We start from the raw sequence: 15,413 nt of genomic DNA on the forward strand, positions 1-15,413 counted from the left end.
AGGTCTTAGTCCAATACCGTTAGCTAGTGCGGGTTGGTAGAAATCTTTTATTCCTATATCCATGATGGTAATATTTAATAAAGAATTTGAGTATTGACTATATTTTGTGATAAATAATTCGCTGGGTGGAAGCGCATTACCTGTCCGATAAATAATGTCATTTGGGACTATAGATGTTAAGTCTCATTAAACCCAAATTTAATGGTTATTACATCTTGACGGAAAACATTTATCTTGGAGAAAGAAATATTATAAAAAGTCACTGTAAAAAAACCTACGCAGTATAACATTGCCACCAAATATATTATATTTACCCACATAAAAAGCCTAATAGCAAATATTGACTGATCTAATGACGGAGTTTAGTTTAAGAAGATTAATTACCTTCTCCGAAATTTGTAGTTTGATGGTGCGTCAACAAAGCTCATTGTCAGGGCTGGTGGATGAACCGCGCACCTGTTAGTTTTCCCTTGTGGTAAGAAGCTGTGTGTATTGGATGCGGTATTAATTTAGTCAATTCGAGACCATTCCGAAAATATTTTAAGCTTGGTACATTGATTTTATTGGATTCATTTTTATTTGCCCCTGTAGTAGGAAGCTGCGTGTGTATTGGATATGCTATTATTGACAATTCAAGAAACTCCGAAAATGTTTAAAGCTTGGTACAATTTACTGATTTTATTGGATTCATTTTGATTTTTCTTTCTCGTAAACTCGTACATTTTGTATACCATGGCTTATATATACAGCTGTAGTGACATAATAATCTTATCATAAATCACGCTCTCAATATATAATGACTAGCTTTTGCTCGCGGCTTCGCCCGCGTGAAGTAATTTTGCGGGATATTTTTTTTTTTGACTTAATTGATATGTATCGTTATATTATGACCAAATTATACAAAACCATTATAAATTGTAGCCTATGTGTTATTCTGACGTATAACTAATATTACTGTAAGTTTTATCAAAATCCGTTCAGCAGTGTTTTCGTGAAAGAGGAAAAAACATATATCCAATCTCACAAACTTTCGCATTTATAATATTAGTAGAATTTCAAAGCATAAATTACCTTCTCCAAAATTTCTAGTTTGTGCGTCAATAAAGCCCAGTGTCAGGGCCGGTAGATGAACCTCGCACCTGTTAGCCTCTTGTAAAAGTTCTACTCCACTGTTAGAACATGATATTGGTTTAACGTAAGTTGAAGGACTTTTGGGAAACAAGATTGTCGTTCAATTCTGTATTGACATGCTTTTAATTTTGTATTGTATTATCTATTTAAAACTTATAATAAAATATGAATCATGATTTCTTATGTTAACGTGAATGTTAGACATTTAATTTAAACTATTTTTCGGATTTTAACGCGGTTTTAATATTTTACTTTTCTCCCGAAAATCCCCCACCTCCCCCGTGACAAAATCCGAAAAATAGTTAAATTTAAAAAATATGAATAGTTAAAAATGCAAAACCGTTAATTAAAAGTTTCGTCAACATCACTTAGTATTTTTTTGAAAATAATATAGTATGATATAAATTATATGGAAAATACATATTTAATAAGGGTATATTACGAGATAGCCACAAGTCGTTATTTGTGAAGCGGTATCGACAGTCGACACGCGCTTGCATGCATCCACTATGGGTGACGGCAAACACGGCCCATGCGGAACTAGACTACAGAATAGCAGACTTACTTTTGAATTACATGCGACTGCGTTCTGTATTTAAATTACAAATATTTATAACAGCCAATGTATTTTTTTCATTCCATATTTAAAAATATTTGTATGAAACCAGCCAGCCATAAAAAACAGCCATTTTAATTCAAGTAGATTTTATTTAAATTACTGCGTATTTAGAAAAAAAATATGAGTGCCAGTGTTTATCCTGTTATCCGCGTAAGGATTATAAGAAGACTAACACCACAACATTGTTTGGTAGGTGCGATCAACATCTGAGTGCAAGCATCCGCGCCGCGTGTCAGAACACGATGACCTCCCACGAAACTACATGTAGGGTATCGAGAATTAGGCTTTATAAGCTTATTTTAAAGATTATAATAAATGAGTTTCTTTCTTCTAATTTTGAGTTGCCTGTTTTATTATTTTGAAAATAAAACCGATATTTGTTTAAAAATGGAATGTGGTACGTTTTATAGGAAAAAAATAAACTTTTAAATTAGGAGTGACAACCAACAAGGTAACATTGAAAATAATATTATATTATACCAAACTTTTCAACGATATTATACGGTGCAATCGGATCGGAAAAGTAAAAAAAAAACAATATTATTTAATCAAATTAAGACCGTATCTTCCTCTTGACTTTCATACCCCTTCCCTTTCCCTTCCGTATGCACTCCCAAACTCCGTACATGACGACGCAGGTGGCTGCCGAGTCAACAAACACGGCTGTATTTGCTGACCGTGGACCGCCCGCGCCCGTGCAAACACTGGACGCTCAGTTACTTAAAGTTGATGGTGTTTTTGTTTTGAACACAATTAGGTACCTCCCTAGTGTGAAGATAGTTGATCTAAGACGTCCGTAGTAGAATATATCTTCTTTTAAATCTTTCTGATTTGTACGGGGTCATTTTTATATTACCTTATTTATTGATATAAATCGCGGTCATTTTGATATTGCGTTACTAATTGAAATTAATTATTTTCTTGAATAACACTTTAAAATAAATTACTCGAAACGTAGATGTATTATAAAAAGTTTCGAACGAAATAAATATCAATAAAAGTACTTGATTTTATTTACACGGTCTAATGTTACTACTAAGATATTTTATCGCAGCGGCAACATCATAATTACACTTACAAGTACACGCACACGCCATATTTTCAATAAACTACAAAATCAAAACAATCAGAAAGTAAAACAAGTTTTTGGGTAAAAATATTCGTTATTCATGGATGATTTTTGGCACATTGTTGGCAGATTAACACATATTTTTTTAAAATATTATTATTTTATTTATTCTAAGAAAACAGGTACTAATAGGTTTATCCTTGAAGTTTAATCTATTATTAATAATATATGCATGAATTCCTCCTAACTAAATTTCGGCCACCACGCCAATCTTAACGTAGATCAGCCAGGTACGCAGGAGATATTATAGTGCACAAGTGTGTGCGCAACATAGGTGCACTTTCGTTCCTTCACTCTCATAGTCCGGTGACTGCTATCCCACATGACCGGAGAGAGATCAGGCGTAGTACCAACGGCTTTACGTGCTTTACTAATATGGGTACATTATTATGTTACGTAAAATATTTATACGCATCGTTAAATGGAATTATTGTAATAATTCTAGTATCATTGTCACTATTCACAAGTATATTAGAATCAGATAGAGATCACAAGCAAGTCGATGTATTGCAATCGTTACCACACAGAATATATACATATAAATATCACCCGTATGTCTACCAACATTTGGTTTATTTTCCAAACTTATCCGTAGTAAATTTAATTATAAAGAAAATTTACAGAAAGTCGTTAGTAAAACACATCGTAAAATAACAAACAATCGGCGTGTGATTGTAAACACAAGTCCATACTTTAAGTGTATTTTAAGTTGTAACGAGTTTTTGGATGACGTTTTAAACATTGTTTAACGCTACACAAAACCAGTTGTTTTGTTTAACGTTGAACAAAATGAGTTGTTTTGTTACAAAATGTGGGAGTTAATTAAATGAGTTGAATTTAAGTGTTTATATTTTTTCTCGGCTGCGGCTATGGTCAAATAACTCAGTAAAGTAATTTGGTACATAACACATAAAACATACTTTACAAAAAGCTGGTGTTTATGAAAAATCAACTACTATTTGTTTAACGCAACAACTACGAACAAGATAATAAAGTTTATTTACTTAATAATAATAATATCAGCCCTGTATTATATACTTGCCCACTGCTGAGCACGGGCCTCCTCTACTACTGAGAGGGATTAGGCCTTAGTCCACCACGCTGGCCTAGTGCGCATTGGTAGACTTCACACGCCTTCAAAATTCCTATAGAGAACTTCTCAGGTGTGCAGGTTTCCTCACGATGTTTTCCTTCACCGTTAAAGCGAACGATAAATTCACAAAGAATACACACATGATTTTTTAGAAAAGTCAGAGGTGTGTGCCCTTGGGATTTGAACCTGCGGACATTCGTCTCGGCAGTCCGTTCCACACCCAAGTAGGCTATCGCCGCTATTTACTTATTTTATTTTAATTAAATACTATTTTACCTCGCGAACTTTGTTTCGCCTAGAGGCAATAAATGAGCACATTTTGGATTTTATTAAGTTTATTTTTTTATTAGGATAATAGATATAAATAAAAAATTCAAGTATTTTAGTGAATGCTAGTATGCAAGCAGTAATGAGTACTGCAATGGTATCGAAACGCTGCTCGATTCAAATCAGTACTAGATAAATTTTAATATTAATGTGTGTCTAATTTAAATCCTCCTTAAATTTAAAATATTTAGGAAACACAAAAATTTATATACATTCAGCATACTATTAACACATTTACCACAAGAGCTCTCTCCGTAATAAAAACTCAAACATCCCTGTACTCAAACATTGACTTAAACACCTGCTTATAAACAGTTAACAACTCGTACAGTTGAATTCCTCGGAGTATCGAGTGATCAAACGTCTGACCCCTCGACCGAACGAGTGTCACACCTGTCCCACGTGTGGGCGTGATTTGTGTATTTGATTATAGAAGTATAGCAGTTGTCATCTCAGTAGGCTTAGTGGAAGTACAAGGTTTGATATTGACGAGAAAGAGTTTTGAATAGCAATGTTTTTGGGAAGGCTTACAATCAATCAATAATTTATACACTTGTATTAATGATGTTATAGATTAATAACATTAAGTTAGGTTACACTAATGTATAATCAAATTGCTAATAAGTAACATATACAATTATCAATATCAAAAACAAGAAAAAAAAACAAAAAAATACAATAATATGCTAATTTAATTGTTTTAGCAATATACAGCATAAGAATTTCTATATAAGACATTAGCAATATTTCAATAATTTTATACGCGCATTGAAAGAGTTCAGAGCAAAACATGATCTTATTCTAATAGATAGTAGAAAATTACCAAACAGTTCCCACCAAAAATCCGCGTGTACTTCGTCACATACCAAAGCCAAATACCAGTGCACAAAAAGTGTCCGGCGCGAGTTAAAAATTCCAACCGAGTGTGTGTTTTCTAAAGGCGAGGTCGTACTGAATCCGCAATTAGCCTGCATTAGCATCCGAACTGGCGACCCGCGGGCGACGCCGTTTCGACCCTGCCTGAATGGTGCAAGGGAAGGACGCATAGCGAGCGATTGCGATAATCGTATCATTATTTTAATTTGGCTTCAAATTTAAAAGGTGTGATAAGGTAAGGACATGGCTGTACATGTGATAAGGTAAAGAATTCAGTCAGCCCCATTTCATAATGGGACTGATTGAATTAAAACCTTTATAATATTACTAAAGTGACCTAAGTATCCTCTTGGTTAAAGAATTTATTTTCATACAAAGAATGCAATTATTCGAGTAACCGAGAAACACTTGTCATCTTAATATATATTATACGTACATAAGTGGCAAGCAAACAAAAGTAAGATGGACATAAAGTATTTATAAACAGTACTATTTATTAGAACTATAGATCTAGTATTTCCATAATTGATGGAAAGTATCATTATTTTAGTAAGAGTTAGTGAATGATATAAGTAATAAATTTTCTCCCGACGTTTCAGAGTATTATAAAAATGAGGTAGATATCATAACTTTGACTTTGCGAACGACCAACACTTTAGTCCCCCTGCATCTTCGAAACGTCGGCACAAGATTAAAAAAAAAAAACGCGATAAAATCTAGAAAATGTTTATATTTCAATGTATAACGCTTTTACATAACATACATAACATGAAAGAAAGAAAGAAAGAAATATTTTATTTGGTTTTAGTTACATAAAAAAATATATAAAAAAACAAAACAAATAATAAAATAAGAACGAAATTAATACTACATTAATACAAGAGAAATCAAAAAAAAAAAAAAATAATAATCAACAGAGAGAAACCAAAACCAAAATGGATCCAGCTCAGCTTAATGCTACAGCGTTAACTGAAGCGCTGGTTTTCAGCTGAACCCAATACAGATTCCGTCTCGTAATAAATAACAATAAAAGTGTGAAATACTGGTAAGACAAAAAAAACATATGTACAAACATATAACATTAATACTATAATTTACAATGGTCAGAGCACCAAGCGCAAGTCGCTTGATCACGACAGTCACTTTACCGCATTGAAGTATTATAGTTTAAGTATACCTTCAATTTGATGCTTAATAAAAATAAAATCTTTGATTTTTTTCCTAAAAGTGTTCACTGTACACGACAGATCCTGTAAAGGGGGTGGTATTATGTTCCATATTTTTGCTGCGGTATATTTAAAACTACTTTCAAAAGAAGCTGTCTTATGCGATGGTATGAGAAGATGAGGAATGCGCGTACGGGAGGACCACTGAAGCTTGTCAGCAAGGTATGCTGGTTTACGGCTTTTCAGAATTCCAAACAAAAGTGTCGCAAAGTGTACATATCGCCTAGATGCCATGTTTAATATTTTTGCTTGGTTTATATAAGGTGATACATAATTTCTAGAAGGGATGTTAAAGCAGAATCGAGTACAGGCATTCTGAACGCGTTGTCGTGAACATCACGCATTTTATCCCCGAAGGGGTATGCAGAGGCGCAACTAGGGCACCCACTTTTCGCCAAGTATGTTCCGTCCCATGATGTGATAGGGGGCGAGCCTATCGCCATATCGGGCACAAATTCCAGACTCCGGGCTGATACTGAGCAGAAAAACCCAAATATCACTTTGCCCGACCCGGGATTCGAACCCAGGACCTCAGAGCGCTATTGCACCGGACGTGCAATACAACTACGCCACCGAGGCAGTCTAACGCTTTTAACTTGCACTATACATAAATTCATTTTAACGTAACATTTTTTCAATTCTCTAGTTACATTTCGATAATGCGCAATGAACGTTTTATTGTTGGACGTAATGCAAATACAAGTACTCGTAACAAGTCTGCATAAATTACAAAGCCGATTGCTGTTTTGGATTTCAACGAATCACAGCCATAATTTACATTAGTTAAATAACAAATTAGAATTTAATTCCGTGTGGTGTTTGCTCGTGTTTTATTTGAATTGAAATTTGTGGACTTTCGAACTAGTGTATAGACATATTATTGGCAACTGTCGGAGGTAAACGTCTTTAATTAGTCAAAATTATAACATATGACTTACTGGTGGTAGGTCTCTCATATGTGAGAGTCCGCCTGGGTAGGTACTACCGCAATGTCTATTTCTGCTGTCAAGCATCAGTGTAGTCACTGTTGTGTTCCGGTTTGAAGGACGTTGTAGGCAGTGTAACTACTAGATATAATAGTAATAGTAATAGTCTTAACATCTCAAGTCTCAGGATGACGAGCGCAGTGGAATATCAAACAATACCTACTTTGTAATATAAAGTGTTGGATGGTGTTTCTGCTCTACTCACACTCTAAATTCCTATAGACAACTTCTTAGGAATGCAAGTTCCTCACGATGGTTTCCTTCACCGCCATGTCAAAATAAACTACTTATAACATGTCATGGAAACATAGTCTATATTCTTATATTTCTTTCCTGCCAGCCCGAGCTGGCTTCTTTGTTTACTATATTTTTCATTTATTTTATTTTCAATATAAATTGTCTTTGTTTATATAAGCTAATTTAATTAAGTAATAATTAAATCCCTCTCAGTAGTAGAGGAGGCCCGTTCTCAGCAGTGGGCAAGTATATAATATAGGGCTGATATTATTATTATTATTATTAATAATTAAATATTCTCATGTACCTTGACTTATCATAAGTGCAACTATGTTCGCCTACGTGACGAATAAAGAATTTTATTTATTTATTTATAAGATTCAAATTACTTTCTTCATTACTATCTGCTACAGTTTTCTGGTCAATTAGACGTGTCTTGCTCAAAATTCACCGACCGTCCGAGCCCGGCCCGTTACCTACCAACTATTTATGTCAAGTGCTTCGTGAAGAAAGTGATAGACGACACGCAGATTAGCCTCGCTTAGAGTATATATACTATTGGGCAAATTATACTCAATAACGAGCAAGAGAATTTAATCCTTGCTTATATTATTGGGTGTTACTCATTAACGTATATTCTATAGACAGTCCATATAAACTATTTGTTCAAAATCTGAACTAAAATGGCAACCAAAACGTCACTGTTATAATCTATTTATTCATTTGAACAACAAATAATTTTACTTTACTAATATTTTGTATTCAAATCCAGGTTTATACTTAGATTCGAGTTCTTATATCATGAGCGCCACTTCGTACATAATCACAAGCTGTCAATATTAACAATACTAAAGTCAGTTTGAATGGATTGCAGTTCAAGTCAGTTGAACACATTGAATATTCAGAACGCCAAATCGATTACATAGTACATATATATAGATGGTGTTAGTTGACTTTTACACGGGTGGAGTAAAGCATTTATATTTTTTAATATAATTTGGTAAAATATTTGTTACATACAAAAAGGGCAATGACCGATTAAAGTGTAGACTTAAGTTTGTATCATTTGCCAGGACTTAAAACTTCCCATTAAAACTGATTCATCTACAATAATAACTGGAAATGCAAATATATACATAAAGAATTATTAATTACAAATACGAAACTCAAACAGCGTACGCTAAGCTATCGCAGTTAACGATTAACGTCAAAGAACGCCGGGTGAAATGTCAGAGGTTGGCAACCTTCGGTGATTCAGCGCGTCGCGACCCGCGCCTCCCACGACCCCCCTTAACCCCCCCTGACCTTCACCTTCACCTTGACATTGACGACGAATTTTTACATTCCGATGCTGCATTCTGATTTTATGGTCGGGGGCGTTGGGTTTATAGTTTAAGTCGTGTGTGTGCTGTTTGTATTTATTTATAATTATTATTTAAATATTTACATATTCATTTCGATAATTTATGTTTGCTATCATTTTGATATTAAATACATGCTAAGTCGCATCATTAAGAGAGTCCCATGTGCAAATTGCGATCACCATCTTTGCAAAAAGTAATATTGTGAAGATTTTAGTTGCACAGTAAAGAATAAAACCATTTTATTTTAAATTTACACATACGTTAATTTAAACACAGGACAATACCCATTTTACTATCTATACCATATACCATATTGAGAAAGTATATAACAACGACGTACTCTACTCAAAATGTAATTATAATCCAAATAAAATACGTTGTAGTGTGGTACTTAGTGTATAAGGCACGTTATGTATTGAATTAAGTTAGTATAATTAGTGCAGTCTAATAAAGAGCCTAAAACTATTAACACGTCTCAACATATTCATCCCCCATTACAACGTGAGTTTCCAAACGAATAACTAACGCATGACTCACTCTGACCAACCCTTATATTATTACAATTGTAATATCACTTGCAGCATTGTGCCCTTAAGCCCGTCCACAATACATTTCCACGGTTCGAATGCATTGTCGCGATTTCCTGCCAAAAAAAATGCAGGTAAGGTCAGGTATTTTTTTTATCGGGCAGGTACTGGTCCTTCTGGGAATTTGCAAAAAAGAAGTGCGTTTGTGTCAAAGGTTTTGGATTTTGGAAATTCATTTTTAGTGATGGATGTCCGGGATGTATTTGGTTACATGTAATTTTGATGTGGAACGATTAGTTTGTATTTTATTTATAAGATGATTATAATTGCTTTGTATTTTTGTTTGTTAACGTGTCCAGTGTTTACGTATTTTAATGCAAGTTAAACTTGAATTATTGCTTCTTTGCGGTTAGTATTTTGTTCACAATATTCAGAGATGACGTGTTGCAATGAACATAAACAGATCATATTTATATTCCTGAAATAATTATCTTTTAATGAAAATATTATCTCAAAATAATTGGAGAAGCTAAAATGTGACAAGTTTAAGTAGTTGTTCGGAAAAATCTATAATCTCCGCATCTCAAGAACAGGTGTAACATACATTATAAATTACATTACTCAGTTTTTTTAAATCGCCATTTTGTGACCCAAACCAGGTAGGTCCATGCAGGAAACCCAAAAATGGCCAAACATTTATCCCATTGTTTAACCACTGTTTAAACTAATCCCATGTCTTTCACATTTTTTTTGTTTGAAGTTACCGACCGTCCTTTGTCCTTAATTGGTCAGGCTGAAGGGTACCTTTCTTTGCTTACTGAGAAAGTGAATACCTGAGATTGCAGTTTAATTTTTGGATTAGTGGATAAATAAAGGTTAGTTTACGACTTATAGTTAAGGAAGTGGTGAATTTTTGGATTTCTGGAATTTCATTAATTTCTCCTAAAATATTAAGCCTCTTTCACGACTTCTTAAAAAATGCTACCCATCAAATATAATAAAAGTTATTAACTTCGTTGAGTGCTGTGGCGAATGTTATGTACGTACTTGTTGTACATATCAGTGACTGTAATTATTGTTTAAAACTAGTGTAACTATGTGTAACTGATATTATATGTACAGTGTGGCAGTGCTAATAAATAAATAAACAAAAATAAACTTCTCAAACGGAGATTAATATACTAATTTGATTTGATTTCAAAAGTAATGTAATTAACAAGCCTTAAAACATCTATCAACCCTTACCAACGAGTAATTTCGCCCGACATTTTACACGTGTCCACGCATTCACGTTTAGAAATACAAAATAACTAGTAGTAACAACTTTTTGTACAGTATCATGTTGATTAAATAATAACTTGCGCAGGAGTGGAGCGGCTGACATTTGTGTCGTGTGTATTATTTATTTCACTCCTTTTAAAGTAGAATAGGATGTGTACTGCATTTAACGACAAGTTATTCATAATTATTACTTTATTGAGAAAAATTAATGGTCTTAATTTGTTATGTTTTCTGCCACTGGATAATGTTTATGACCAAATTTGGTATTTGAATGTCGTCGTACTATTCTGTTGTTATATATTATAACTAGCTTTTGCCCGCGGCTCCGCCCGCGTTATAAAGTTTTTCGGGCTAAAGTTTTCCGTTATAAAAGTCACGCTGTATAATTTCCTGGGAGCCTATGTTCTTCCGAGGGTCTCAAACTGTCTCCATACCAAATGTCATCTTAATACGTTGGGTAGTTTTTGAGTTTAACTCGTTCAGGCAGACAGATGCAACGGGGGACTTTGGTTTATAATATATTTTTGTAGAACTTTTTAAGAGGAACAATCCCGTCATACATTATTGTTGAATTACTTTAACCGTTTACGCAGCGCACGCAACGGATGCTCTAAAAACTAATTAATACATTTTCCCCGTTTTTGCAACATGTTTCATTACTGCTACGCTCCTATTGGTCATAGCGTGATGATATATAGCCTATAGCACTCCAGGAACAAAGGGCTATCCAACACAAAAATATTTTTTCAGTTCAAACCGGTAGTTACTGAGATTAGCTATTACTGCTCCGCTTCCATTAGGTATAGCGTGATGATATATAGCCTATAGCACTCCACGAACATAGGGCTATCCAACGCAAAAAGAATTTTTCAGTTTGGACCGGTAGTTCCTGAGATTAGCGCGTTCAAACAAACAAACAAACAAACAAACTCTTCAGCTTTATATAATAGTATAGATTTAATAAATAATTCCCAATTATAATACTTACAAATATTATGTAAATTGAAAATTATAAACTTTAAATTAAATTTCAAGGTTAATGTAATGGTACTAAGGTTTAATTTTAAATTTTTTAGGAAAAAAAAGCTAACTTAATCTTTGTTTAGGCTTTACTTAAAGTTCAATATTTAATATTTATTAAAAGATTATCTTCGCTTGTAATTAGCATAATAAATACCTAGTGAAGGATTATATATAAGTAGTTCTACGTATGTCAATTGAGCAAAGTCTAGAACGCTTTATTTATATTAGCACAAGATTCAATTTGGTATCGCGGGTATATCAAACTAAAATATTTTTTTAATTAACAATTTTTAATAGTTGTGTTGAAAAAAATTTTAGCCCTAGTTTGTCTTAGAAATATTTAATAAAGCATTTGCGTCGTAATGCGTTATGCTATTATAGAATTTTAGTGCTGTGATGATTCATATCACAGCACTATGTTTGTTATTCGAAATCTATCCGATATAGCGATAAGATCGCCCCCCACCACATCATGGGAGAGAACAGATAGGATGAAAAGTGGGTGCACTATTTACGCCTCTGCTTATCCCTTCAATGATAAAATCATGGTTGTGTATGTCTAAGAGAATTTAATGTTTGGACTTGTTGAAAATATGAATTTTTACCGGTAATTTGAACAATAACCACCCAAAATATTTTGAGTAAATATTTAAGGAGGTAAACACAAGTAACAAAAAGTGCACAAAAAACTTCCCGATTCCTACCAGCTTACATTACAGAATATGCAAAGAGGCATTATAACTATAACACGTTTATTATTTAAATAAATTAAATAGTAAAAGTGTCTTCTACCAAATTGTTTTTCGTAAATTTTCTTTACTCGCCACGAATAAAACTTAATTCAAAAGCACACGTATTCGGCTAAGGGTCGCGACACCTGCCCGGGGCGGTAAGTTGCGAAGGGTTCACAACTCAACTTGTTACTCATTAATTTTACAACGTTAATACTATAATAGACCTCTAATTGTCTATAAAATTCAGTGCAAATTGGCTGAATTAATACGTGTTAATGATTGGCCGTAAAAAATATAATCGATTTAAGTGTTGCTCAAAATAGTATAGAGTAACATAATCACTTTACTAATAAATATTGACAACTGACTAATAAAAGATTAATGGTTAAGTAATAAGTCTCATGTGCGCGCGTAATTGAATTTTCTAGAAAATTACTAATTTGTTTTTTTATTTTGTGTAACATCAATGTAAACTATGTCATGATTGATGTTAATTATTGAAAGTAAGTATAAACCAAACATAAATACTTAAGAATGTATCGTTTCGAAATTACAAATTCCCGTCGGTAACCGTTCATACAAAAGACATCAACGCGTTAACTTTTGTGCAGTTTATATATTTATATTATTAGCAATAATTTTGAGACTTTACTGGAAAATACTTATGTTTTTTATTTAGATATTCAGTTGTTTATAGTCAAAGAGATATTGTTAATAATTTAATAAAGCAAAAGACATTTGTTTAGCGTCGCCTCGGCAAATGACCACTAGTTGCTCTTTAGACGGTAAATCGGCGATGTATTCACAAATTTCATAAAATATAAGCAGTTTTATTTAATGACAACATAAAGAATTAGTTTAGACCTCATTTATATATATTATTTACAGTATTACGTTTATTTCTCTTTAATTTTCTTAGAGTTTGTTATGGCATTTGTGTTTTTAAAAGTAGAAGTCGTCAATATAACAACGGTAGTCATAGAAATTTGTTGTACAGTCTTAATTACATATTATAGTATAAATGTTATTTAATGATACTATTCTATACTACCCTCATGATTTAATGCACTTAAACTGTCAATTATTGCGTACTTTTACCCGCAAAAACTTACACATGCCAACCTGCATACCGGCATATTGTAAACATATCATTTAAAATGAAAAAACACACTCACGATCATCCAACTCCTCCTCGTAGTCCGAAAAGCACCTGTCCTCCTTCAAAGCTTCTGGTTGTTGGTAAAATCTCTCCGTTTTGATATACATTTTGAGGTACATTACATTAACTTATCACACAAGTCACAATGTCACATCACACGATCACGTCCTTATTCCGTACTGCACGCTACGCGGCCACGGTACGTGTTGGACGCGCGTTCGCAGCGACGTGCGCGGGCGCACTGGCCCACGACCCGCGATTATCGGACCTTTGACAAAAAAACGCACAGGTAGCGCGGCCCGGGCTCATTTCTGTTATTTCCATGCACGTGGTATTTTGCAGGTTTGTTTTTGATATTGTTATTATGGTTAATATACGCTCTAATGTATTATATTATTTAGGAAACCAATTAGGCGTAAAATATAAGTCTAATAATATTTTTGGAATGGAGTGGCGGAGGTATTTGTTCAATAAAATCAATAAAATTATTTCTGCAACTGTTTGTTTTTTTAATTATATTTTCTAAAGAATCAGTCGTTAAATAATAGAATGTGTTGCTCTGAATAGATTTCGTTATACAGCTACTGGTGTATCCTAATTATGGGTCTTCGGTTCAGTTTGAGATTCAAAATTGCGACCTCTCGTTAGAAAGTAGAATCAATACTCGTTGTGATACAGGGATCATCACAATATATTATTACGTACCAACTGTGCGTTATTTACGTAAGCGTTTTATATTTTATGAAACTGTGTGATATCTTTTAAAAGTTCGAAGCAAACGTGTCGTTCTACAGACCTCACTTAACTTAGCAGCTACTGTTACTTGGTAGCAAAAGCTATTGAAAGCTTAACGCACTTCAGACACGAAGGTCCTAACTACTAAATATAGCTTAACTGAGAGTTGCACTTATATGGTTTTTGTTAAGGGACTATAAACTTTTGATGCGGATAAATCATGAATAAAAGTAAATATTTGGAAAGATTTTTTAAATTATTACAAAAACTAGTTTTCACTCGCGGTTTCGGCTACATGAAATTCATTTTGTGTTAAATATTAAAAAAAAAAAATTCTTTTTTCGAAGTTGTTGCTTAGTACGAAATTTCATCAAAATAGATACAATAGTTTACAAGTGAAAGCCAAACAAATTTACTAACGCATTTATGTTAGTATGAGGTCCCGCTCCTAGATCAATGGTTTGTTTGTTAAGTCGCTCTCTACACGAGATGAGCAGGTGTAAGACTATCGTCTCAGGCTCTGCGTGTTACCAAATTCCATATTTACCATTCTAATTAAGCTATATCTTTGTCAAAGCTTCTGTACGTCTCTTCTCGCTGCGTGTCGTCGTTATTAAAAATATAATATTAATATATTACAATAATGTTTTAATTAATTTATAATTTATTGTACCGGATTCTTATATTTTACGGAATGCAATGAGATGTAATCCAGCGTTTTGGGATAAATTGGGACAGCAGGGAGGCTGTACCACCGCTGCAACGCCTTCGCTATCAGATTTATTATAATTATTGAAATGTTTGTTATTTATTTTTATTTGAGTTAATAGATTTTTGTATATTTAATATCCGAAGATATTTTAATATTAAACAGATTAATTTCAATGTTATTTTTATCAAACTTCGATAAGATTGTTATAAAAAGTCAATATGTTCTCGTGTTATATTTGGGAAATAAACTAATTA

The 15,413-nt window shown here is 33.3% G+C and overlaps 1 protein-coding gene across 1 annotated transcript in view; it reads right to left on the reverse strand.

Moving 5' to 3' along the window:
• Window positions 1-13,974, reverse strand: part of LOC115439838 — an 84,700-nt gene extending 70,726 nt beyond the window's left edge. Inside the window, exon 1 of the mRNA XM_030163859.2 lies at window positions 13,729-13,974. Coding sequence (XP_030019719.2) covers window positions 13,729-13,831 — 103 coding nt within the window. The 5' untranslated portion in view covers window positions 13,832-13,974. The remainder of the gene's footprint in view (window positions 1-13,728) is intronic.
• Window positions 13,975-15,413: the final 1,439 nt, after the last annotated feature.

The sequence above is a fragment of the Manduca sexta genome, chromosome 14 (genome assembly GCF_014839805.1).
Source record: "Manduca sexta isolate Smith_Timp_Sample1 chromosome 14, JHU_Msex_v1.0, whole genome shotgun sequence".
In the NCBI taxonomy this organism is placed as follows: Eukaryota; Metazoa; Arthropoda; class Insecta; order Lepidoptera; family Sphingidae; genus Manduca; species Manduca sexta.